General features: G+C 45.1%; 1 protein-coding gene across 1 annotated transcript; it reads left to right on the top strand.

Annotated features, from left to right (window-relative positions):
- The first annotated feature begins 808 nt into the window (after positions 1-808).
- LOC149470684 (taste receptor type 2 member 40-like) lies at positions 809-2,334 on the top strand. The gene is made up of 2 exons (XM_089661483.1): positions 809-1,448; positions 2,114-2,334. Exons 1-2 carry the CDS (start codon positions 809-811, stop codon positions 2,332-2,334), a joined length of 861 nt encoding a protein of 286 aa, XP_089517609.1.
- Positions 2,335-26,889: the final 24,555 nt, after the last annotated feature.

Below are 26,889 nucleotides of genomic sequence, written 5' to 3'. Positions count from 1 at the left end.
CTATTCCTCCCACTGACACCAATGATGAGGGAACTATTCCTCCCACTGACACCAATGATGGGGGAACTATTCCTCCCACTGACACCAATGATGAGGGAACTATTCCTCCCACTGACACCACCATTTTTCCTAATGACATCAATGATTTTCATTATTCATCTCATGTACACCGATGACAGAGCATTTTTACTGACACCAGGATATTCTCTACTCCTTCTGGCCACAGTCTTGTGAAGTTCCCTCTAAAGATGGAAGGATAATAAATGGGCCCTTCAGTTAGAAAGGTTGGAGACCCCTGGTTTAGATGCTCACATTTGCAAACAGAAGTACCCATGCTCTGACCCCCCCCCCCCCCTGCAAATTAGTCTTGAAAAAGGACAGAAAAAATAGCGACTATTGTCTCTGATAGACCCCAGTGGGGGTGATGCTAAGTTCCAGATTTGCGGACTTCCCTCCTGTAAGCAGAGATTTGCCCAGTTCACTCATCTCTGATGTCCAATCCTTCACCTGACGCTTTGTGTAGGTTATATTCTACAGTAGGCAAAATAGTGTTCAATGTGTTCTGTGGCAGAACCTCCTTGATTTCCATGGAAGATTTTCATACTATACAAAAACAATGAATAAATGAGGTGACGCTTTGCTACGATACACAATCAGAGATGTTCTGCTCATCAGACCCAACAACTCGATACTGGACAGATTTGCATTCCATCACGTGTGTTCTCTGACTGTCAGATATCACTCCTTATCTGCTTCAGCATTTCATCCAGTTCAGTCCTGGAGAAAAGGAATCCTTCCATAATCCACAATGTTATCAGTTGAAAAATTGTTCAGATTCACTGTCGCCATCATCACTTGTGTCTCGGGGACAGCGATCAACTCTTTCATTCTTGTCCTGTATTTGATACAATGCCAACGTAACAGAAATTCCAACGTCTACAATAAAATCCTGGTTTCCATAGCGCTGATGAATATCTCTCTGCAGGTCTGCCTGACCGTTGATGGCATGCTGGACACTTTCGACTCATTTGTGATTCTGGGTAAGAACGCATTTCTGCTCGTGTTCACCCTGCAGTTCACTCTGTTCTATGCTAGTGCCTGGAACACCGCTTGGCTCTCCATATTCTACTACAGTCGGCTGGTCAACTTTTCCCACCCTTATCTCCTGAAGGTGAAAGCAACGTTCCTGTCTTCTGTTCCTCTGCTAATAACGGGATCGGTTTTCTCTTCCATTGTCATCAATTTGCCATTTTTCTGGTTAACAGATGCCAACTTCATACAAAACAGAACTATGACAACACAAATAAGTGGTTATGAAATTACAGCCCATCACGGTTTCACCATATTTAATTCATTGGTTGGATTTGTGCTTCCACTCACCCTGTCTTGTCTCTGCATCGGTCAATGTGTCACATCACTGCTGAGACACGTCTGGAGGATAAACCTCAGTGAGTCTCCCCTAACGTCATCCCAGCTCCAGGGACACATTGGACCCGTCAGGACAATGATAATGCGAGCCCTCCTAGACTTGACTTTTTATCTATTAGTTATCATAGGTTTATTGACTTCATTCAATCTGCCTCTCGTTTTTTTAAATTGTAGTTCAATAAGTAGCCTGGTGTACCCAACTGCTCAAAGTCTCATTTTGATCCATGGAAACCCAAAACTGAAAAGCAAAATATGCAGATATTGCACCTCTACTTAAAGAAGTGCCACCCTTTCTGGTCCGACATCAGATGAATCTGCTGAAAATTTACAGGTGACCAACTCCTCTTGGACCCGACTTTTTCACAATCACACCACACTGAGGAAGACTTATAAAGCTTGGTCTTAGCTCACCTGTTTAACAGTTGCATCCCAGATCTCTGGTGGTATATAGGCTTGTGGCCAGCAGGCACATGTCTAGCTCTGAGGAAGGGGGTTCAGCTCCCGAAACGTGTCAGCTCATTCGCATTATTAGACACAGATGTTTTGTGACTCTCTTTGTGGACCACATACACTGCTTTTATTCACGTTGGTTTGTGAGTAAATATCCTCTTTTTATTCAACAAACACGTGTTTTACCACGGTAATTCACGATGAGAGCGCGCCCTTGTCTGTTCTTTTTCACCAGATCTCTGGACGCAGACTCCGCCCCCTAATATAACCATGTGGTTGGCCAAGGACCAGGAAGTGAATAGAATGGAGGACCTCATTTTAATTGATCGAGGGACTCGTGATAGATTTCTAAAGAAGTGGTTTTACTGGCAGAAACGTTTGGTCTCTGATGAGTACAAATCCATTCTGGAAAATTCAGAGACCAGTTTGCCTTCGAAAGAGGAGACAGGATGCTAGGGGGAGGAGGTGAACCCTTTCCTTGTCCCACCCCCTCTTTTACATTCCTTTCCCCCACATTTTTTTATCCTTGCTTCCCTCTTGGATATTTTAAGAGCACCCCAGCGATAGTCGGGACACTTTTTCTCGACTTTTTTTCACGCCTTTTGAGTTTGTTTAAGTCTCTATTCAAAATTGAAGTAACAGGTTTGGGAGAGGTACATGCCATTCCACATGGGATTACACGCTCACTGTAATATGCTACCAGATGTTTTCTACATGTATGTACAGCGTGTTGGTCCAATGACGTGTCCCATCGAATAGGCTGTGTTTCTTTACACCAGTTTCTGTTTCCCTGCTACACACTGTATGTATCGGCATGCGCTTCCTTTACCTGGAAATAAAGAATTTACAGAAAAAAAACAAAAAAAAAAAAATTTACAAAAAAAACAACAACCTTTCCATTTGTGATGTAAAATGTACTTTGTCTATATTCTGACATTTTATTTCCTCGCACTTACAAAAAGAGATGCTATTAGTAACTAGTGTAGTTGATATTTTTTTTTTTAGGAAAATGTTGTGATTTTGCTTTCAAAGGGATTTGGAAAAACAAATAAAATTTTGCACAAACAGGATTTATTTTTCAAAATGTCTGATATAGAAATGATGTTCGGTAATGTGAAGCAATGCGTTTTAGTTTACTCTGTTTAGATCATTTGTAGTTGCTGCGATTTACTGCGATTTCTACTTCATCTTTGCTTTTCCTTACAGTAAAGGTCACTTTATTTCCTGCAGATTTTGCAATGTTATTTTATTGTTGTATCTTCTGTGTGTCAACATTTTTTGCAACTCAGCTAAATAATAATAATAATATGAATATGAGTTAAAAAATTTATAGTTATTACAATTATACAAATTATTATAATATTGTCATATTATAATAATAATAATTTGTATTATTATTTCAATGCAAAAATTATACAATATTTTTAAAATAATACTGTAATGTAATAATTAGAGATGAGCGAATCGAACTTGGCGAAGTGGAATTCGTTTAGAATATTAGGAAAAATTTGATTCGCACCGAATCCGAATATTAGCAAACTTCGGATGCGCGAATCGAATTTTTCCCGATCGGCCGATTTTCATCCCTTCTACAGCCGGCAAAAAGTGTCCCTGCAGAGAGCTCCGCTATTTCTGACAGTTCTCTGACAGTTCCTTCACATTTACAGCGGTTGAAACATTGTATCTATTTGTTTCCATTTAGGATACAGATGTTTTTATTCGGAAACAAATAGATACAATGTTGCAACCGCTGTAAATGTGAAGGAACTGTCAGAGAACTGTCAGAAATAGCGGAGCTCTCTGCAGATACACTTTTTGCTGTACTGGAATTCTTCTTCTTTTCATACTTCTTCTTCTTTTCATTCTTCTTCTTCTTCTTCTTCTTTTCATTCTTCTTCTTCTTTTCATTCTTCTTCTTCTTCTTTTCATTCTTCTTCTTCTTTTCATTCTTCTTCTTCTTCTTCTTTTCATTCTTCTTCTTCTTCTTTTCATTCTTCTTTTCATTCTTCTCATTCTTCTTTTCATTCTTCTTTTCATTCTTCTTCTCATTCTTCTTTTCATTCTTCTTCTTCTTCTTTTCATTCTTCTTCTTCTTCTTTTCATTCTTCTTTTCATTCTTCTTCTTCTTCTTCTTTTCATTCTTCTTTTCATTCTTCTCATTCTTCTTTTCATTCTTCTTTTCATTCTTCTTTTCATTCTTCTTCTCATTCTTCTATTCATTGTTCTTCTTTTCATTCTTCTTCTTCTTCTTTTCATTCTTCTTTTCATTCTTCTTCTTCTTCTTTTCATTCTTCTTCTCATTCTTCTTTTCATTCTTCTTCTTTTCATTCTTCTTCTTTTCATTCTTCTTCTTCTTCTTTTCATTCTTCTTTTCATTCTTCTTCTTCTTCTTTTCATTCTTCTTTTCATTCTTCTCATTCTTCTTTTCATTCTTCTTTTCATTCTTCTTCTTCTTCTTTTCATTCTTCTTTTCATTCTTCTTCTTCTTCTTTTCATTCTTCTTCTTCTTTTCATTCTTCTTCTTCTCCTTCTTCTTCTTCTTCTTCTTCGTCGTGCCCCGTGACTGCCCAAATGAGTGAAGTGTGCGGTGATTCTAAGATCGACGGCACTCATCTGCATGTCATACTGACTGACAGTATTATTTCTCTTCCCCAGCAGACTCCAAGGGCATTTAAATTAAAGGTACAGTGTTCTGCACTAATATAAAGGCTCTCTGAAGCCTAGAAACCCTTTTAATAAGTTAAATTCGCGGCAAATAAATTTGCATCTTCCGCAAATTCGGCGAATCAGCCGAATCAAATTTTTGAATAATTCGCTCATCTCTAGTAATAATGATACATAAAAATTCACTTACTAATACCAGTTAGTGTAAATATACATTATAATTATTATAAATTGTTATTTTTTTTTTCAAAAATAGTTTTATTGAATGAGTTTAGGCAGATCAATATGAGTACAAATATAGGTTACAGTCTGAACATAGACACAATATATAGCATCCCGTTTCTCAGACGGGCTATTTATTTATTTATTTCAGGTACTTATATAGTGACGTCAATTTATGCAGCGCTTTACATATATATTGTACATTCCCATCAGTCCCCGCCCCCGAGGAGTGTACAATATAATGTCCCTAACTCACATTCATACATACATATATTAGGGACAATTTAGACAGGAGCCAATTAACCTACCAGCATGTCTTTGGAGTGTGGGAGGAAACCGGAGTACCCGGAGGAAACCCACGCAGGCACAGGGAGAACATGCAAACTCCAGGCAGGTGGTGCCATGGTTGGGATTCGAACCAATATTGTTATAATTGTAATATATTGATGATGGTGGGGGGGGGGTTGCTGTTATTGTTAATTAACTGCTTGCCAACTGCAGATAGACGAATGATGGCTACACTGCGGCCGGCCAGTTCTGGGAGTGAGAACGCGCCCCTGGCGATCTCCGTGACAGCTGATCACGTGATGTGGTAAAAGGCCAATCACAGCAACCTTTTACCACGTGATCAGCCATGTTTAATGACACGCTGATCACCGGGAAATGCAATTGCCAGTTATCAGCTGCACTTTCCTCACACTGTCATATCGTGAGGAAAGTACTGCCGAGAACCGGCAGTTGTCAGAGCGGGGATTGGCACCGATCATCAGGGCACTTTTGATCAGTGCCCTGATGATCAGTGCCCAGCAGTGCCACCCACCAGTTCTGCCCACCTGTGCCCAGCAGTGCACCCTCTTGTGCCACCCAGCAGTGCCACCCACCTGTGTTCAGAAGTGCCACCTACTTGTTCCCACCAGTGTCACCCACCAGTGCCCATCAGTGCAGCCCAGCAGTGCTGCCAGTCAGTGCCACCAGTCAGTGCCCAGCTGTTGCGCCAGTCAATGCCCAGCAGCGATGCCAGTCAGTGCCACCTATTAGTGCTGTCTATCAGTGCCACCTATCAATGCCACCTATCTGTGACACCTCATTAGTGCTGCCTCTCAGTGCTGCCTATCAGTGCCGCCTATCAGTGCCGCCTATCAGTGCCACCTATTAGTGCCCAGCAGTGCTGCCTCATCAACGCACATCAGTGAAGGAGAAAATTTACCTGTTTGAAAGATTTTATAATAGAAACTTTTTTTTTTAATTTGTTTGCAATTTTTTTGTTTATAGCACAAAAAGTAAAGTGCCCAGCAGAGATTAAATACCACCAAAAGAAAGCTCTATTTGTGAGAAAAAAATGATAAAAATGTCATATGGGTACAGTGTTGCATGACCGCGCAATTGTCATTCAAAGTGCAACAGCGCTGAAAGCTGAAAATTGTCCTGGGCAGGAAGGGGGTAGAAGTGCCCGGCAGGCAGGAAGGGGGTAGAAGTGCCCTGTAGGCAGGAAGGGGGTAGAAGTGCCCGGTAGGCAGGAAGGGGGTAGAAGTGCCCGAAAGGCAGGAAGGGGGTAGAAGTGCCCGGTGGGCAGGAAGGGGGTAGAAATGTCCTGTAGGCAGAAAGGGGGTAGAAGTGTCCTGTAGGCAGGAAGGGGTAGAAGTGCCCTGTAGGCAGGAAGGGGGTAGAAGTGTCCTGTAGGCAGGAAGGGGTAGAAGTGCCCTATAGGCAGGAAGGGGGTACAAGTGCCCGGTGGGCAGGAAGGGGGTAGAAGTGCCCGGTAGGTAGGAAGGGGGTAGAAGTGTCTGGTAGGCAGGAAGCGGGTAGAAGTATCCGGTAGGCAGGAAGGGGGTAGAAGTGTCCGGTGGGCAGGAAGGGGGTAGAAGTGTCCGGTAGGCAGGAAGGGGGTAGAAGTGCCCGGTAGGCAGGAAGGGGGTAGAAGTGCCCGGTAGGCAGGGAGGGGGTAGAAGTGCCCGGTAGGCAGGAAGGGGGTAGAAGTGCCCGGTAGGCAGGAAGGGGGTAGAAGTGCCCTGTAGGCAGGAAGGGGTTATAAGTGCCCGGTAGGCAGGGAGGGGGTAGAAGTGCCCGGTAGGCAGGAAGGGGGTAGAAGTGCCCTGTAGGCAGGAAGGGGGTAGAAGTGCCCTGTAGGCAGGAAGGGGGTACAAGTGCCCGGTGGGCAGGAAGGGGGTAGAAGTGCCCTGTAGGCAGGAAGGGGGTAGAAGTGCCCGGTAGGCAGGAAGGGGGTAGAAGTGCCCTGTAGGCAGGAAGGGGTTATAAGTGCCCGGTAGGCAGGGAGGGGGTAGAAGTGCCCGGTAGGCAGGAAGGGGGTAGAAGTGCCCTGTAGGCAGGAAGGGGGTAGAAGTGCCCTGTAGGCAGGAAGGGGGTACAAGTGCCCGGTGGGCAGGAAGGGGGTATAAGTGTCCGGTAGGCAGGAAGGGGGTAGAAGTGTCCGGTAGGCAGGAAGGGGGTAGAAGTGCCCTGTAGGCAGGGAGGGGGTAGAAGTGCCCGGTAGGCAGGAAGGGGGTAGAAGTGCCTGGTAGGCAGGAAGGGGGTAGAAGTGCCCTGTAGGCAGGAAGGGGGTAGAAGTGCCCTGTAGGCAGGAAGGGGTTATAAGTGCCCGGTAGGCAGGGAGGGGGTAGAAGTGCCCGGTAGGCAGGAAGGGGGTAGAAGTGCCCTGTAGGCAGGAAGGGGGTACAAGTGCCCGGTGGGCAGGAAGGGGGTATAAGTGTCCGGTAGGCAGGAAGGGGGTAGAAGTGTCCGGTAGGCAGGAAGGGGGTAGAAGTGCCCTGTAGGCAGGAAGGGGGTAGAAGTGCCCTGTAGGCAGGAAGGGGGTACAAGTGCCCGGTGGGCAGGAAGGGGGTAGAAGTGCCCGGTTGGCAGGAAAGGGGTAGAAGTGTCTGGTAGGCAGGAAGGGGGTAGAAGTGCCCTGTAGGCAGGAAGGGGGTAGAAGTGCCCTGTAGGCAGGAAGGGGGTAGAAGTGCCCTGTAGGCAGGAAGGGGGTAGAAGTGCCCGGTGGGCAGGAAGGGGGTAGAAGTGCCCTGTAGGCAGGAAGGGGGTAGAAGTGCCCTGTAGGCAGGAAGGGGGTAGAAGTGCCCGGTTGACAGGAAGGGGGTAGAAGTGCCTGGTAGGCAGGAAGGGGGTAGAAGTGTCTTGTAGGCAGGAAGGGGGTAGAAGTGCCCGGTGGGCAGGAAGGGGGTAGAAGTGCCCGGTTGGCAGGAAAGGGGTAGAAGTGTCTGGTAGGCAGGAAGGGGGTAGAAGTGCCCTGTAGGCAGGAAGGGGGTAGAAGTGCCCTGTAGGCAGGAAGGGGGTAGAAGTGCCCTGTAGGCAGGAAGGGGGTAGAAGTGCCCGGTGGGCAGGAAGGGGGTAGAAGTGCCCTGTAGGCAGGAAGGGGGTAGAAGTGCCCGGTTGACAGGAAGGGGGTAGAAGTGCCTGGTAGGCAGGAAGGGGGTAGAAGTGTCTGGTAGGCAGGAAGGGGGTAGAAGTGCCCGGTAGGCAGGGAGGGGGTAGAAGTGCCCGGTAGGCAGGAAGGGGGTAGAAGTGTCCTGTAGGCAGGAAGGGGGTAGAAGTGTCTGGTAGGCAGGAAGGGGGTAGAAGTGCCCGGTAGGCAGGAAGGGGGTAGAAGTGTCCTGTAGGCAGGAAGGGGGTAGAAGTGCCCGGTAGGCAGGGAGGGGGTAGAAGTGCCCGGTAGGCAGGAAGGGGGTAGAAGTGCCCGGTAGGCAGGAAGGGGGTAGAAGTGCCCGGTAGGCAGGAAGGGGGTAGAAGTGCCCGGTAGGCAGGAAGGGGGTAGAAGTGCCCGGTAGGCAGGAAGGGGGTAGAAGTGCCCGGTAGGCAGGAAGGGGGTAGAAGTGTCCTGTAGGCAGGAAGGGGGTAGAAGTGCCCGGTAGGCAGGAAGGGGGTAGAAGTGTCCTGTAGGCAAGGGGTTAAATACTAATTATATAATTCAAACATTTTTTTGATTTAATGCAATTTTAAATGCATTTACTAATAATTAATGTATAATAAATGACAGCAAAGAAATGTAAAAATCACGTTTTGATAAACTAATTAAAGTGTAAGTAAAAGCTAACAATTTCTCTTATTTGCTCCCTTTTGCTCTGTTAAAATGTCATAAATTGTTTTTTTTTTTTCAATTATTAACAAGCATACTTGCCTGCTCTGTAATGGTATTGAGCAGGGTAGTCCCAAGCCTCCTTTCTGGGCCCTATATAGCATGCCACTTGTTATGGGGGCACACAGTAATTGCTCCCTCATGAGCTGTGTGCGTGCTAAGCTCCATTGACGCACACTGCGCTGTTTGGCCACGCCCCTTTCTTCCTTTTCATAGCATTCAATTGACAGCACCGGGAGCCAATGGAGCCCAACTACACTATTATGAATTTGTGTTCCTCACTTTAGGTATGTGCCTCTTCCTGTTACTGTAGTCAGTTTAGGAGGTGGAAGGGGTGACAACAGTTTCAGCTGAGTTAGTAATAGCCTGTAATTCCACTTGAACCCCTTCACCCCTGAGGGTAAAACAAATCTTAATGCCTAAGTCAAATTTTGCAACTTTGACTCGTGTTAGTAAAACCGTCCGTATCATCACCACTACTTTGTACCTCCGGGAGGATTACACCGCGCCTTTTTCAGGATAAATTGGGTTTCATTTGGTGGTGAATGCTGATGGATATCTCCTGATTTTATTTTTATTATCAAAGGAAAACTGGATCAAAATAGTAAAACAAAATATATATTTTTTAAACTAGCTGTGTGTTTCTTGTTACTACCATCACCTACCACAAAAAAAACAACTCTAAATACATTTTCCAGCTCCTAATGATTGCAGCGACACCGCATGTGTGTACCTTATTTGTTGTGTGTACATTTATTTTTTGTCCAACCTAAAAACACTGACACTAACTGACACTGATACTAATGGAAAAAAAAAATTGTGATCTTTGACCCTGGCCCTGACCTTTGACCTTGACCCAAACACTAACCCTGGCACTGACCTAGATCCTTTTTTTGGTTTATATAATAAAAAAAAACAGTGATGATAAAATAATACCAAAAGAATGCTTTCATTTGAACACATTATATAAATTTAATTTGAGTACAGTGTTTTATGACCAAGCAATTGCCAGTTAAAGTAGCACAGTGCTGAATAGCAAAACTGTCTTGGTCATGAAAGTTGTAAAACCTGCCGAAGGTCAAGTAGATACAAAGAAAAAAAAACAATGGGGGAAAAATGGCCTCATGATGTGTTTTTTTCCCACTTAAAAGCTAGATTACCAATAAATACCACTTGTTCAGTAAAAATGTAAAGAAGAAAAAAATCACATTGTGGCAAACCTGAGAGGAGACTAAAATGACGAGGTCGGCCTCTCTTGTATCTCAGGATCGGAAACAGAAGCGTGGTCATAGGATCAGTCAGGGTCATCAACAGTGGACAGCGAGGTATCAAATCATAAGCAGAGCCAAAGTCAGGAACAAGCCGGGTCAGGAACAAGTCACCATCAGTATCTGAGATCGGGTCAGGAACAAGTCACCATCAGTATCTGAGATCAGGTCAGGAACAAGTCACCATCAGTATCTGAGATCGGGTCAGGAACAAGTCACCATCAGTATCTGAGATCAGGTCAGGAACAAGCCGGGTCAGGAACAAGTCACCATCAGTATCTGAGATCAGGTCAGGAACAAGCCGGGTCAGGAACAAGTCACCATCAGTATCTGAGATCGGGTCAGGAACAAGTCACCATCAGTATCTGAGATCAGGTCAGGAACAAGTCACCATCAGTATCTGAGATCAGGTCAGGAACAGGTCACCATCAGTATCTGAGATCAGGTCAGGAACAAGTCACCATCAGTATCTGAGATCAGGTCAGGAACAAGTCACCAGCAGTATCTGAGATCAGGTCAGGAACAAGCCGGGTCAGGAACAAGTCACCATCAGTATCTGAGATCAGGTCAGGAACAAGCCGGGTCAGGAACAAGTCACCATCAGTATCTGAGATCAGGTCAGGAACAAGCCGGGACAGGAACAAGTCACCATCAGTATCTGAGATCAGGTCAGGAACAAGCCGGGTCAGGAACAAGTCACCATCAGTATCTGAGATCAGGTCAGGAACAAGCCGGGTCAGGAACAAGTCACCATCAGTATCTGAGATCAGGTCAGGAACAAGCCGGGTCAGGAACAAGTCACCATCTGTATCTGAGATCAGGTCAGGAACAAGTCACCATCAGTATCTGAGATCAGGTCAGGAACAAGTCACCATCAGTATCTGAGATCAGGTCAGGAACAAGTCACCATCAGTATCTGAGATCAGGTCAGGAACAAGTCACCATCAGTATCTGAGATCGGGTCAGGAACAAGTCACCATCAGTATCTGAGATCGGGTCAGGAACAAGTCACCATCAGTATCTGAGATCGGGTCAGGAACAAGTCACCATCAGTATCTGAGATCGGGTCAGGAACAAGTCACCATCAGTATCTGAGATCAGGTCAGGAACAAGCCGGGTCAGGAACAAGTCACCATCAGTATCTGAGATCGGGTCAGGAACAAGTCACCATCAGTATCTGAGATCGGGTCAGGAACAAGTCACCATCAGTATCTGAGATCGGGTCAGGAACAAGTCACCATCAGTATCTGAGATCGGGTCAGGAACAAGTCACCATCAGTATCTGAGATCAGGTCAGGAACAAGTCACCATCAGTATCTGAGATCAGGTCAGGAACAAGTCACCATCAGTATCTGAGATCAGGTCAGGAACAAGTCACCATCAGTATCTGAGATCAGGTCAGGAACAAGTCACCATCAGTATCTGAGATCAGGTCAGGAACAAGTCACCAGCAGTATCTGAGATCAGGTCAGGAACAAGCCGGGTCAGGAACAAGTCACCATCAGTATCTGAGATCAGGTCAGGAACAAGCCGGGTCAGGAACAAGTCACCATCAGTATCTGAGATCAGGTCAGGAACAAGCCGGGTCAGGAACAAGTCACCATTGTATCTGAGATCAAGTCAGGAACAAGTCACCATCTGTATCTGAGATCAGGTCAGGAACAAGTCACCATCAGTATCTGAGATCAGGTCAGGAACAAGTCACCATCAGTATCTGAGATCAGGTCAGGAACAAGTCAACATCAGTATCTGAGATCAGGTCAGGAACAAGTCACCAGCAGTATCTGAGATCAGGTCAGGAACAAGCTGGGTCAGGAACAAGTCACCATCAGTATCTGAGATCAGGTCAGGAACAAGCCGGGTCAGGAACAAGTCACCATCAGTATCTGAGATCAGGTCAGGAACAAGCCGGGTCAGGAACAAGTCACCATCAGTATCTGAGATCAGGTCAGGAACAAGCCGGGTCAGGAACAAGTCACCATCAGTATCTGAGATCAGGTCAGGAACAAGCCGGGTCAGGAACAAGTCACCATCAGTATCTGAGATCAGGTCAGGAACAAGCCGGGTCAGGAACAAGTCACCATCAGTATCTGAGATCGGGTCAGGAACAAGTCACCATCAGTATCTGAGATCAGGTCAGGAACAAGTCACCATCTGTATCTGAGATCAGGTCAGATGCAAGCCGAGTCAGTAACAAGAGAACACACTGGAAGAACGTAGGATACAGGCGATAGCTGAAGCCGGCACTGACAGCGAGCAAGGGTGTACCTTAACCCCTCCCCCTCCTGGGGATTTACTCCCCTTAATGACCACGCCTCTTTTTGCTACTCGGCGCTGCACTAATTCAACTGATAATTGCGCGGTCATGCAATGCTGCACCCAAACAAAATTTACGTCCTTTATTTCACACAAATAGAGCTTTCTTTCGGTGGTATTTGATCACCTGTGCGCTTTTTATTTTTCACGCTATAAACAAAAAAAAGCCGAAAATTTTGAAGAAAAACAATATTTTTTACTTTCAGCTATAAAAAATATATAGTAAACTCAAAGTTGGTTATAAATTTAGGCCAAAATGTATTCTGCTCCATGTTTTTGGTAAAAAAAATCCCAATAAGTGTATATTGATTGCTTTGTGTGACAGTTATAGCGTCTACAAACTATGGGAGAGATACTGCAATTTACGGCGCTGTGCTAGTTTAACGGACAATTGCGCGGTCATGCAATACGGTACATAAATGAAATTTATATCTTTTTTTTTCCCACAAATTGAGCTTTCTTTCGGTGGTATTTGATCGCCTGTGCGGTTTTTATTTTTTGCACTATAAAAAAAAGGCTGACAATTTTGAGGGAAAAAAAACAATATTTTGGACTTTTTGCTATAAAACATGTCCAGTAAAAAAAAATGCAAAAATCAAATTTAGTCATAAATTTCTGCCAAAATGCATTCTGCGACATGTCTTTGCTAAAAAAAAAACCCAATACGTGTAAATTAATTGGTTTACGTGAAAGTTATAGCGTTTACAAATGGGGGGAAAGATACTGGGATTTTTAGGGTTTTTTTTATACTAATAATGGCGGCGATCAATGAATTATGGCGGCAATCAGCGACTTATGGCAGGACTGCGGCGGACATTCTGACATTGGGGGGTACTGACTTGGGGTCACTGACATCCCCAAAAACACTAATACAGTGATCAGTGCAAAAAGAAAAACACTGACACTGTACTAATGGCAATGGGGAGGAAGGGGTTACATTTATTTTGCAGGGAAGGGTTATCTGAGTGAGGGGAGTGTTTTACTAGGGGGCGGGGCGGGGGGTGTACTGGGCGGGACAAGGCTGATCGAGAGAGAGAAACTCTTCTGTCTCGATCAGCTCGTCCTCGAGCTGACAAGGAAGTGACAGACAGCACAGCTACTGCAGCTGTGCTCTCTGTTACTGTTTACTGCCGAAAGCCGGGAAACAGCCGCTAAGGAGCGGCTGTGACCCGGCGACTGACATCCGCGGCGGTGATCGGCGGGACAGATAGGGTGGCGGCGCGCCTCATGCGTGCCCCTTATCTGTTTACATAACACACGTTTTAAAACGTGGTTTTGCCTGCCAGTGCCGCCCTGCCGCCGTATTTCTACAGTGGCAGTGCGGCAAGTGGTTAAATAGCTCGGCTGGCATCAGAAACTGTGGGCACGCTCCTGCATGCATGTGCATTCATTCCTGCGGGCATTAGTGAGCCTGTGCTCATTTCTATGAGTGACCCAAGCATATATCTATCATATCAGTCGCTGTACATGAACTCCCTTACATCTCCATTGATGTAATACTTACATTGTCCAGTGATGTAGTCAGTGATGATAAGCAATGTCTGACAATGTTGACCCAACGTGCCCATCAATGTTCACCTACCACTACTCCCATTACAAATGACAGATCCCTGACGCTGCTGGAATGTATTCAACAATACCAGAGTTCCTGGGTGATATCACTGATGAAAAATGAAGAGACCACAAGTGACTGCTAGTGATGGGCCAAACACATCCCCTCCCATTCAGTTTGCGGTCGAACATCCAAACCTAACGAAAGTTTGACCGCAAACTTCGAACAAGGGCAATTCACTCAGCGGTATCTTCCCACATCCGAGTATGCAGTAAGGTGGCACACAGCTAATAAAATATGGCATAAGTTGTATTATTAAGCCATGCAGTATTTTAGTAGTGAAAATGTTCTTTAATGTTTCAGTGGATCTGGTATGGATTTTGAGGGGAACCCAGATGTTAACATTTTTAAAAAAATGGCATGGGGGTCCCCCGAAATCCACACCAGATGCTTATCTGAGCATGCAGCCCAGTAGGACAGGAAAGGGGGGGGACGAGCGAGCCCCCCCCATACCCCCCCCATCTAACCCCCCCCCATACCAGTCCACATGCCCTCAACATGAGGAGGGTGCTGTAGAGCAGGGGGGCTCTCCCCAAAAGAACCTTGCCTCCATGTTGATGAGGACAAGGGCCTCATCTCCATGGCTGGTGGTTGTGGGGGTCTGCGGGCAGGGGGTTTATCGGAATCTGGAAGCCCCCTTTAACAAGGAAGCCTCTGGATCCAGCCCCCCCCATGTTAATGAGTATGGGGTACATGGTACCACTACCTATTCACAAACATAACTGTAGTGTAAAAATGACAGGAGAAAAGTCCTTTATTAAAAACAAAAATTTAAAAAATGTCCCTCAAAGTAGATCCAACATCAATCACAATGCCCGCCGCCACCACCGATCTGAAAAAAGAAAAAAAAAAACGCTCCGTTCTCGACATTGGCTCCCGCCGTCTGACAGCTGCGCCGGCCTGACAGTTCTTAAATACTCTGATGATGTCACAAGGGGGTGGGGGTCACCTGGTTGACATCAACAGGTGGCCCCGCCCACTTATGACAGTATGATGCACTGTTATTTGCCTAAGCATTGCACCTGACCTGTGGTCAGGTGCGTTCCTTTGGCCAATCACAATGCACTGTCATTGTGGGGCACGATGGGCGAACAGCCCGCCAAACGCCCTTACTGTTCGTGGGTTCATTGAACGGCCTGACAGTTCTTAAATACTCTGATGATGTCACAGGGGGGTGGGGGTCACCTGGTTGACATCAACAGGTGGCCCCGCCCACTTATGACAGTATGATGCACTGTTATTTGCCTAAGCATTGCACCTGACCTGTGGTCAGGTGCGTTCCTTTGGCCAATCACAATGCACTGTCATTGTGGGGCACGATGGGCAAACAGCCCGCCAAACGGCCTTACTGTTCGTGGGTTCATTGAATGGCCTGACAGTTCTTAAATACTCTGATGATGTCACAAAGGGGTGGGGGTCACCTGGTTGACATCAGCAGGTGGCCCCGCCCACTTATGACAGTATGATGCACTGTTATTTGCCTAAGCATTGCACCTGCCCTGTGGTCTGGTGCGTTCCTTTGGCCAATCACAATGCACTGTCATTGTGGGGCACGATGGGCGAACAGCCTGCCAAACGCCCTTACTGTTCGTGGGTTCGCTGAACACACGAATGGCTAATGTCCGAGTTGAAGTTATGTTTGACTCAAACATCAAGCCCAACTCTAGTGACTGCTATGAAGACAGTAGGTGACCATTCCAACACACAGTACACACGCATGACCCGCTGTCATCACCATCAGGAAACCTGAGAAATGCCATGTAACCATCGCCGGTGTACAGATAGATAAGAGGGGCTTGCAAAGAGGCTGCAGGGGATCAGCAACTATGGAAAAAGAGTGAAAACTAGCATTTTTTTTTTAATAGCATATATTGAACAGAACAAAATAGGAGTCCTCATCATCCATTGGGGTTTACATTTACCTTCATTGGCCTTTGTATATGTTGTCATCTTACACACAAGGCAAACCGAGTATATTTTTTTAGCAGAGTGTAGTTTATTTCTGTTGAATGTTCCTGAGCTTACCGGTACAAACCAAACACGGATCGGATGAAGCGAGTGATTTCCTATGAAACCTGATGAGATGTTCTTTTGCCCATCAAACCCGCCAACCAGATCCTGGAGAGATTTGCATTCCATGATACGTCTTCTCTGAATCTCTTCTGACAGATTTCACTTTCTATCTGTACTGTTATTGTATCCAGCTTATCTCTGCAGAAGGAGAATCCAACAAACACTCGTCCTTGTTCTAAGATGTTCTCAGCTCTGGATCTGTTCAAATTTGTGATTTCACTTATCATGGGTCTATCCGGGACAATGATAAATTCTTTACTTCTGACTTTGTATTTTTTACAATGGAAAAACAGCAGAAAGTCTGTTGTCTGTGACCAAATCCAAATGTCTATAGTGCTTACGCATATCTTCTTGCAGGGCAGCGTGTCCTTGGATGCCATGCTGGGTGTTCTTGGGATGTCCATCAGCCTTGGTAACAATGTCTTGTTATCACTGATTGTCGTACAGATGGCTTTCTTCTATGCCAGTGTCTGGAACACCGCTTGGCTCTCCATGTTCTACTTTGTCCAATTGGTGAACTTCTCCCACCCTTATCTTCTGAGGATGAAAGCCATGTTCCTGTCTTCTGTTCCTCAGCTCATAGTGGGGTCAATTCTTGGCTCAATCATCACAAATTTGCCATTTTACTGGTTAACAAAAGCCAATCGTATAAAAAATGGGACTTTAACAATTGCAGGTGCTTATGAAATTCAAATAAATTTTAGTTTTGCCATGTTTAACTCATTCTTTGGATGTTTCCTTCCTATCACTCTGAGCTGCCTCTGCATTGGACAATGCGTCACCTTTCTGCTGAGACACGTGTGGAGGATAAACCTCAGTGGGTCTCACCTAACGTCATCTCAGCTCCAGGGACACATCCGGACCACCAGGATAATGGTACTGAGACTTGTCCTGGATTTCACTTGTTATACTACAGCTATTGTAGGTATATTGAATTCATTACGTATACCTGATAATGTTTTATTATGTGCCTGGATAGTAATGCTGATGTACCCAACTGTTCAAAGTCTCATTTTAATCCATGGAAACCCAAAACTGAAAAGTAAAATATGTAGACAATGTGCCTTTTAGCTAAAAATGTTTACATTTTACATTTGTGATATAAATTAAGCTTGGCCTCATTTCTGTATCTATGTAGAAAAGTTAATGAGCAGCAACTATAATGAGATCACTGGGATCATAAGTGAAGGGATCATCTCCCCCAAGGAGACAATGAGTGCAAAAATATCTTAGCAGAGGTTCAGTGACTCAGGTTCCACCAAGGTTCTGTTCTTGGATCTCTTCTATTCTTGATCTACACCTCCTCCCTGGGTCAAATAGCCCAGAAAGAGAAGACACCGCTCCAGGTGGTGCGGCAGGGTCAGTCCAGTACATGCAGAGGTGCATGCCCGGCTTACCTCCACAGACAGGAAAACAAGGAAATTGGTTGCACACTCCACTAAAATGTTTGGATTTATTGAAGCATAATTGAAAAGCCTATATTACAACATTTGAGCACACAATGTTACAGCATGGAAAAGGTTAACGCGTTTCTCACTCCATTGTGCTTATTCATAACCCAAAATATGGCAATAGAATAATCTCTTCTATGGATACTCTTAGAGAATCTTCAATAAATCCACAATTATAGTGGAGTGTGCAGCCAATTTCCTTGCTTTCCTCCTGCCTGGGACAATGGATAGCCTCCCACGGCTTCCCTCCAATACCATTTCCCACTGACAACACCCAAATCTATCGCTCTACCTCTCAGCTCACCCCATCAGTCCCCACATGCATCATTCATTTACTGACAGACATATAAGCCGGGATCCAAAAAACCAAACCAGCGCTCAAGTCTTCATGCTGACTAGGGGTACTGTGACCGTCATTCCCTTGGAGGGTCGGGAAACCTTGGGTACTCCCATTTCAAGAAAAGCAAAAACAGGGCGCACTCTCTCCATGCATTACCTCGGTGAAACACAAGTTTATTAAAATGCATAAAAGTGCATCCTCACAATGGTGACGGTCCCAAATGACGGGAGACCCTTGATGAGGTAGGCTAACGCATTTCAGGAGACGTACTCCCTTCTTCAGAGGCCTCTCATCTCCCAGAACACCTCAGCCTACCTCATCAAGGGTCTCCCATCACTTGGGACCGTCACCATTGACTCTTTGTCTCTGTTTTAATCTCCATTGGTTTGTGCACTTTTATGCATTTTAATAAACTTGTGTTTCACCGCGGTAATGCCGGAATAGAGTGAGCCCTGTTTTTGCTTTTCTTCACCAATGTAAGCCGGGATGTCACACCACTTCCTCAAACTCAATCTATCCAAAACTTAGCTCATAATATTTCCTCCCCCATGTGCTGCTTCCCCCAACTTCTCTGACAAGATCAATGACACAACTATCAAACCGTCACTGCATGCCAGGGTATTAATTCTAGACTCTGAACTCTCATTTCAGGCCCACATCCAATCACTGTCCAAATCTTGGCACCTCAACCTACACAACATCTCCAAAACGCAACCCTTGTTAACCAATGAGACCTCAAAGCTCCTAGTCCGCTCCCCGATCATTTCTTGCTTTGACTTCTGCAACTCCCTCCTCATTGGCTTACCTTTACATAAGTTACCCCCCTCCAGTCCATCATGAATGCTACGGCCAGACTCATCCACCTTACCAACCGTTCAGTGTCTGCAACCCCTCTTTGCTGATCCCTCCACTGGTCTCAAAATACCAACCAAATTGTTCTCTTCCTTCCTCCCAAAACTTACTGCTCTTTAGCTCCTTTGTTCTCCAGAGTCTCTCCCATCCTATGGAACTCCCTACCCCAATATGTCCAACTGTCTCCTACTCTGTTCACTTTTTGGTAATCCCTGAAAACCCATCTCTTCAGAGCAGCCTATCCTGCCTCCACCTAAGAACTGTACTTTTCTCCATCAGCTCATCCCCCACAGTTATTACCTTTTGGATCTCTTGGCCCTCTACCTAGATTGTAAGATCTACTGAGCAGGGCCCTCTAATTCCTCCTGTATTGTATTGAATTGTATTGTAACTGTACTGTCTGCCCTCATGTTGTAAAGTGCTGCGCAAACTGTTGTCATTACATTCACTTTCCGATCACTTTATTAGGTCCACCTGTTCAATTACTTGGTAACACAAATTGCTACTCAGCCAATCACATGGCAGCAACTCAATGCATTTAGGCATCTAAACATGGTGAAGATGACTTGCTGAAGTTCAAACCGAGCATCAGAATGGGGAAGAAAGGAGATTTAACAAGGCATTTTCCTCCACATAGCTGCCGTTGACTAGATAGTTTCTCTTTTTCGGACCATTCTCTGTAAACCCTAGAGATGGTTGTGTGTGAAAATCCCAGGAGATCAGCAGTTTATCAAAACCTCAGACCAGCCCGTCTGGCATCAACAACCATGCCACGTTCAAAGTCACTTAAATCCCCTTTCTTCCCCATTCTGATGATCGGTTTGAACTTCAGCAAGTCCTCTTCACCACGTCTAGATGGCTAAATGCATTGAGTTGCTGCCATGTGATTGGCTGGTTAGCAGTTTGTGTTACCAAGCCAATGAACAGGTGGACCTAATAAAGTGGCCGGTGAGTGTATACAAGTAGTGAAAATGCATTATATGTTTACCATCCCCCCATCTTACATGTATGCACAGATAATGGTAGCTGATTGTTAATGGTATTGATCATGGCGATTGTTATTATCATGTGAACATTGGTGATGGGTCAGACATGGAGGCGATGGCAAATGAAATTTCCAAAAAGGTATCAGAATTTTACATTTTTTAAGATTTTATGCTTTTAAATGTATGTGAATTTCATGTTTAATAAGGATAGTTCAGGAAGATATTGTTTCTACCTTTGAAGTTCCATGTGGATTTCCCTTTTCTGTCTGTGAGTATGCTTAGGATGTTGCTCTACCCTTACTGGGGGTCATTGCTGGAATTCTTACATGAATAGTCTTGTTTGATAATAGAATAGAAAATATAGAAAACATATAAAATGAAAACTGTGTGTACCTCCTGTATACAATAAAGTCATCATACATCATGTCCCAGTCTTTGTGTTTTCATCCGTACCCCCCCCCCCCCCCCTTCCGTAACATCCTAATCCACACAGCTCATGGACAGGTAATGGGGAATGAAGCTTTCTCCCTCCCCCAACAATGGGATTGCTATGGCCATTGTGTTCAATAGATTCCAGTGGGGGGAACTACTTGAAGTTGACATACAAACCAAATCAAGTCATCTAGATCGAACGTATGCAACCCGCCATCATCTGCATCATCTCAGAATATTGGAAAGGGACTTCCTCTATAGCTAATATCATCTATTATCTATCTATCTATCTATCTATCTATCTATCTATCTATCTATCTATCTATCTATCTATTATCTATCTATTATCTATCTATCTATCTATCTATTATCTATCTATCTATCTATCTATCTATCTATCTATCTATCTATCTATTATCTATCTATCTATCTATCTATCTATCTATCTATCTATCTATCTATTATCTATCTATTATCTATCTATCTATCTATCTATTATCTATCTATCTATCTATCTATCTATCTATCTATTATCTATCTATCTATCTATCTATCTATCTATCTATCTATTATCTATCTATCTATTATCTATCTATCTATCTATCTATCTATCTATCTATCTATCTATCTATTATCTATCTATCTATCTATCTATCTATTATCTATCTATCTATCTATCTATCTATCTATCTATCTATCTATTATCTATCTATCTATCTATCTATCTATCTATCTATCTATTATCTATCTATCTATCTATCTATCTATCTATCTATCGCATTCATACACCGCTGACAATTTTATTGGATATCTGGTAATGAAAAGCCTCAGTATTTTTGATCAGGAGGACAAAAGAAAACATACTTAATGCAGGAGAAACCCTCATAACTTAGGCAAACCCCATAGTCTGTGACTTGCTTTAGATGTCTTTATTCCCATACCTCCGAGAGAGAACAGGGGAGGCCACTCTGAAGAACCCCCATAGTTCAAAATTTGCTTTAGATGTCTTTATTCCCATACCTCCGAGACAGAACAGGGTAAGATCACCTCTCCTCATCCCATTACACCCACCATACGTCATGTTTCATGATGACCACAGGGGATTCCCAGGTTCCAAGAACATCCTTTTATTTTCTATAAATAGCTTCCGCCAAAAAAAAAATAGCTCCATTCTTCAGAAAGATGAATGTGGAAACAACACAAGGCTCACTACAGACAGCTGCAATGTGCTGTTTTTTTCTCTCTGCAAAGCAGGGAGTAAAAACTGGCACATTGCTTAATTAAAACAGCACACAGTAAGCACAGTGACCATTCCTAGGTACATAACTAAGCCTTTGTTTGTCCCTAGATATTAAACCCTTCCCAGCCAGTGTCATTAGTACATTGATAGTGTATAGTATTATCACTGATCACTGCAGTAGCATCACTGGAGATGTGATTGTCAGTTAGTCAGTTCCCTCCAGTGTCAGTTAGTGTCATATTTACAGATAAGACAATATGCGAATGTGATTACAAAGACTTAAGCCAGCATAAACATCTACTTCCTCAAACATGATGACGTCAGTGTGAAGCTCTGCTTGACGCATTTTGTCATCAAAGGACTTCTCCTTGGGCATTCATTAATATCATCCCTAGTTATTCTGACATGAAGAACCTTGCTCAGGTACTCCCTGTTTAGAGGGTGACAACACTATACCTGAGACAACACTATAATATACAAACCTGCAATCCTTAGTGGCAGTGGATTTTAAGTTAAACAGTATTAAATATAGTTACATAGTTGGCAAGGTGGAATAAAGACAATAGCCCATCTAGTTCAACCTATTTGGTTGCGTATGTGTATTTGAGATATCATGGGGCACGTCTTCTGGATGAAGTTAAGACAACGTTTGATTTATATAATAAGACATACTGTATCATAAAAGCCTATAAATATGGCATACACATGCCTGATAAGACCCACTTCTTAGGGCATGTGTATCTAGGCACTGGTATGGAAGGGGGGGATCTCCCATGGCTTCCAATACCACCTCTATGCTGATGACACCCAGATCTATCTCTCCACTCCCCAGCTCACCGCCTCAATCCCCTCACGTATCACAAATCTATTAAGCTACATATCAGCATGGATGCCACATCACTAATCAAACTCAATCTTTCCAAAACCGAGCTTGTAATATTTCCTCCCCCCCCCCGATCCCCCACTCATGACTTTACCATTAAGATCAACAGCACAACCATTGGTCCTTCCCCTCATACCAGGGTGCTAGGCGTAATCCTAGACTCTGACCTCTCCTTTGGGCCCCACATCCACTCACTGGCTAAATCCTGCTGCCTCAACCTCCGGAACATTTCCAAAATCCGCCCCTTCCTGACCAATGACACCACAAATCAACTTATCCACGCCTTGATTATATCCCACCTCGATTACTGCAACTCCCTCCTCACTGGTCTACCATTACACAGGCCACACCCCCTTCCGTCTATTATGAATGCTGCTGCTAGACTCATACACATTACCAACCGATCAGCGACTGCTGCCCCTCTCTGCCAATCCCTTCACTGGCTTCCACTAACCCAAGGTATAAAATTCAAAATACTAACCACAGCTTACAAAGCCATCCACAACACTGCCCCTAGCTACATCACCAATCTCATCCACAGATATTGCCCAAATCGCTCACTCCTCTCCTCCCATGATATCCTCCTCTCTAGCTGCCTCATCACCTCCTCCCATGCTCGCCTACAGGACTTCTCCAGAGCCTCTCCCATCTGGAACTCCCTACCACAATATGTCCGGTCAGCTCCCACCCTGTCTGTCTTTAGGCGATCTTTGAAAACTCACTTATTCAGGGAAGCCTACCCCACCTCCACCTAAGAACTGTACTTGAATCACCTCCGCCAGATCATCCCCTGCAGCTATCACCTTTTGTATCACCACCCCCTTCCTTTAGATCCGTGGTTCTCAACCTTTCTAACGCCGCGACCCCTTAATACAGTTCCTCATGTTGTGGTGACCCCCAACCATAAAATTATTTTCGTTGCTACTTCATAACTGTAATTTTGCAGTGGGAGGAATAGTGCCCCATCATTGGTATCAGTGGGAGGAATAGTGCCCCATCATTGGTGTCAGTGGGAGGAATAGTGCCCCGTCATTGGTGTCAGTGGGAGGAATAGTGCCCCCTTCATTGGTGTCAGTGGGAGGAATAGTGCCCCGTCATTGGTGTCAGTGGGAGGAATAGTGCCCCGTCATTGGTGTCAGTGGGAGGAATAGTGCCCCGTCATTGGTGTCAGTGGGAGGAATAGTGCCCCGTCATTGGTGTCAGTGGGAGGAATAGTGCCCCCTTCATTGGTGTCAGTGGGAGGACTAGTGCCCCATCATTGGTATCAGTGGGAGGAATAGTGCCCCGTCATTGGTATCAGTGGGAGGAATAGTGCCCCGTCATTGGTATCAGTGGGAGGAATAGTGCCCCGTCATTGGTATCAGTGGGAGGAATAGTGCCCCGTCATTGGTGTCAGTGGGAGGAATAGTGCCCCCTTCATTGGTGTCAGTGGGAGGAATAGTGCCCCTTCATTGGTGTCAGTGGGAGGAATAGTGCCCCGTCATTGGTGTCAGTGGGAGGAATAGTGCCCCGTCATTGGTGTCAGTGGGAGGAATTGTGCTCCATCCTTGGTGTCAGTGGGGGGAGGAATTGTGCCCCATCGTTGGTGTCAGTGGGGGGAGGAATTGTGCCCCATCGTTGGTGTCAGTGGGGGGAGGAATTGTGCCCCATCGTTGGTGTCAGTGGGGGGAGGAATTGTGCCCCATCGTTGGTGTCAGTGGGGGGAGGAATTGTGCCCCATCGTTGGTGTCAGTGGGGGGAGGAATTGTGCCCCATCGTTGGTGTCAGTGGGGGGAGGAATCATGCCCCATCCTTGGTGTCAGTGGGGGAGGAATAGTGCCCCATCGTTGGTGTCATTTGGGGGAGGAATCGTGCCTCATTGTTGGTGTCAGTGGGGGGAGGAATAGTGCCCCATCGTTGGTGTCAGTGGGAGGAATAGTGTCCCATCATCGGTGTCTGTGGGAGGAATAGTGCCCCATCATTGGTATTAGTGACACCAATGATGGGGCACTATTCCCACTGACACCAGTGATACTTACCTTGCAGACCCCTGCTCCAGCCTGGGCTCGCTCCCTCCCTCCCTCTCCCATGGTACAGACACTTACCTGTCAGCTGTCTTCCTTCTCCGGCCGCTCTCCTCCTCTTCACTCGCTCGATCTTCGCGGTGCCGCTCGGCCCCTCCTCTCCAAGCTCCACCTCCTTGCCGGTGATTGGCCGCCTGTGTGCCTGAGCTACAGTGCCGGCGGCCAATCACAGGCGAGGATTGATCTCGAGGTGTGTCCAGATGACAGGGGCGGCATGTCATCCCGCCCACACCTGGAGACGGCGGTGGCGGCAGCGGCGGCGAGGAGCGGTGTCTCGGTTCCTAAGACCATCGGAAATATGTGTTTTCCGATGGTCTTAGGCGACCCCTGTGGAAGCGTCGTTCGACCCCCAAAGGGGTCGCGACCCCCAGGTTGAGAACCGCTGCTTTAGATTGTAAGCTCCACGAGCTGGGCCCATATTCCTCCTGTACTGAAATGTATTGTAATTGTACTGTCTCTCTTATATTGTAAAGTGCTGTGCAAACTGTTGGCGCCATAAATCCTGTATAATAATAATAATAATAATAATAATAACGTACCAATGCAAAAACACTTTTAAAAAGCACCATTCATCAGGGAGGGGGTCTTTTAATGCAACTTAAAGGGAAACATTAAAAATACACAAATTGTTTAATTAAAATGCTTTGGATATGCCTTAAACATGCACATGAAGCTGTGGGTGTAGTAAAGATAACCCTTTAAAAATGTCCTCCTGCCTCTAAATGACAGATCCCTGTCAGATTCTGTTTCTAAAGGGGACCCGGGGTGATGTCATTGACCAAATAAGGTCATGCTTTACTTAAAAAAAGGGAAAAATGCTGGTAATATTAGATGGTTCTGCTCAATAGTCACAGCTTCCCTCTGCTGCAGGTGCCAGTCCTGCCCAGGAGCACACTGGACTCCAAATATATGTTGAAAGGAATGAAATGGGGCTGCACACTGTGTTCAACATCTCAAAAAGCCAAAGATTTCCCAGAACACATACCGGCCAGCCTGCAAACAAACAAAATTATCCCAGTCTAACAATTCACTTTAAAAACAGAGGGTTTTTTTTGCACACATTTGCACATATATGTGGAAGCTGCAGTGCCTATATCAAGGCTCCTTTGTATATTGCGGTCCTAACCTAAATAGTTTTGAAAGACTCCAAGTTGGAGCATATATAGAAGTGGATAAACTAAGGGCAGGTTTGCCTGGAGGGAGCCCACCCCTCCTTAAAGTCACAGGGACACATTGGACACCCAGCAAGAGCACAATGAGAGCAGAAGGCACCCAATATGTCCCCACACCACACACTGCCAAAGACAACCATAAAGTAGTAGACAGAACTCTGGCTTCAGCTCAATCCTCTCACATAGGCTCCATCCCTCTGGCGTGTTTCACCCTGATAGGGCTTAAAGCAGAACTCCAGACCTTTTTTTGTCACACCCACGCTGCATGGATCAGCTGCTTGTTTTTTCTAGGGGTTAAGGTCTTGAGAACGCCCGATGGGAGGGGCGAAACGCATTGACGCATTTCCGGTCTTTACCCCGTACGTCTGACATCAATTCCGGTGAGTGGAACGCACGCTGAGCGGTGCGTTCCAGCGGCCATTTTTGGGATCTGTGCATGGTTTTCTCTGTGGAGCTTCTGCTGAACCCTGCAGCTGTGATGTGAGATTCCTGAGGAGGCTGTATATTATTCATTGTCCATCTGGAAGAGGTTATTTCAATAAATGTGCCTTTTTAAAGTGGTTGAAATGTGAGTGGCCTTAATCTTTGATTTTATTGAAATTAGCAATATCACACTATCTGAGATTTTTTTCTCCCTGGTTGAATGGTGGAGCCTATTCTGATGGTGAGGAATCCTTTAGAGTGGATACGAAAGAGGGTTTAGGATCCCATTAAATTCCTAAAAGGCGTTTCATTCACCAAAATCTGGTGAGTGTAATTGATGTTGGTTTGCACGGGTGGAAGGTGGAAGTTTTTCTTTGCATCTGAAGAATTTCTGGATTTCTTATTTCTACACAAATTTTTTGTGATTCACGAACTTTTGGTTTTTATTATTATGATGGACTTTCACTATTAATATTATTTATGATATATTTATTATGCACTTTATAGATTGATTATATTTAGAGGTCTATGTTTGCGCTGTTTATTGATAGTTGTCACATTTTGTGTGTTTTATCACATTGCACAGCAGCAGGGTAGATCCTGTAGTAGTTTTCTTTGGCGCAGGAAGAATTTTCAGTTTAAGCTCATACTCACCTGACCCGCCAGTGCTACGGAAAACCGTGCTCCCCATGGTTGAGTGGTGGACTGTTCCTCTCTGCAGAACACCCCTTGAGCATGCTGGTGTCCATTTACAAGAGCACTGGACCACGAGGAGGGGGGGAGGAGCCGAAAGGACCAGTCTTGTGCAGGGAGGATTGGTGAGCCAAGTAAATATACTATATCTTCGGTGTCCTCTCCCCAAGAATAAAACTAGCATTTGACCCATGCAATGCCTGCACAACCCCACTGTACGGGTCAAAAAATGTT

Source organism: Staurois parvus, unplaced genomic scaffold (assembly GCF_062004578.1).
Source record: "Staurois parvus isolate SC_StPar_1 unplaced genomic scaffold, SC_StPar_1.0 ptg000034l, whole genome shotgun sequence".
Taxonomy (NCBI): domain Eukaryota; kingdom Metazoa; phylum Chordata; class Amphibia; order Anura; family Ranidae; genus Staurois; species Staurois parvus.
Note: the sequence above shows the minus strand (reverse complement) of the source record. Positions and strands in the feature narration are given on the sequence as shown.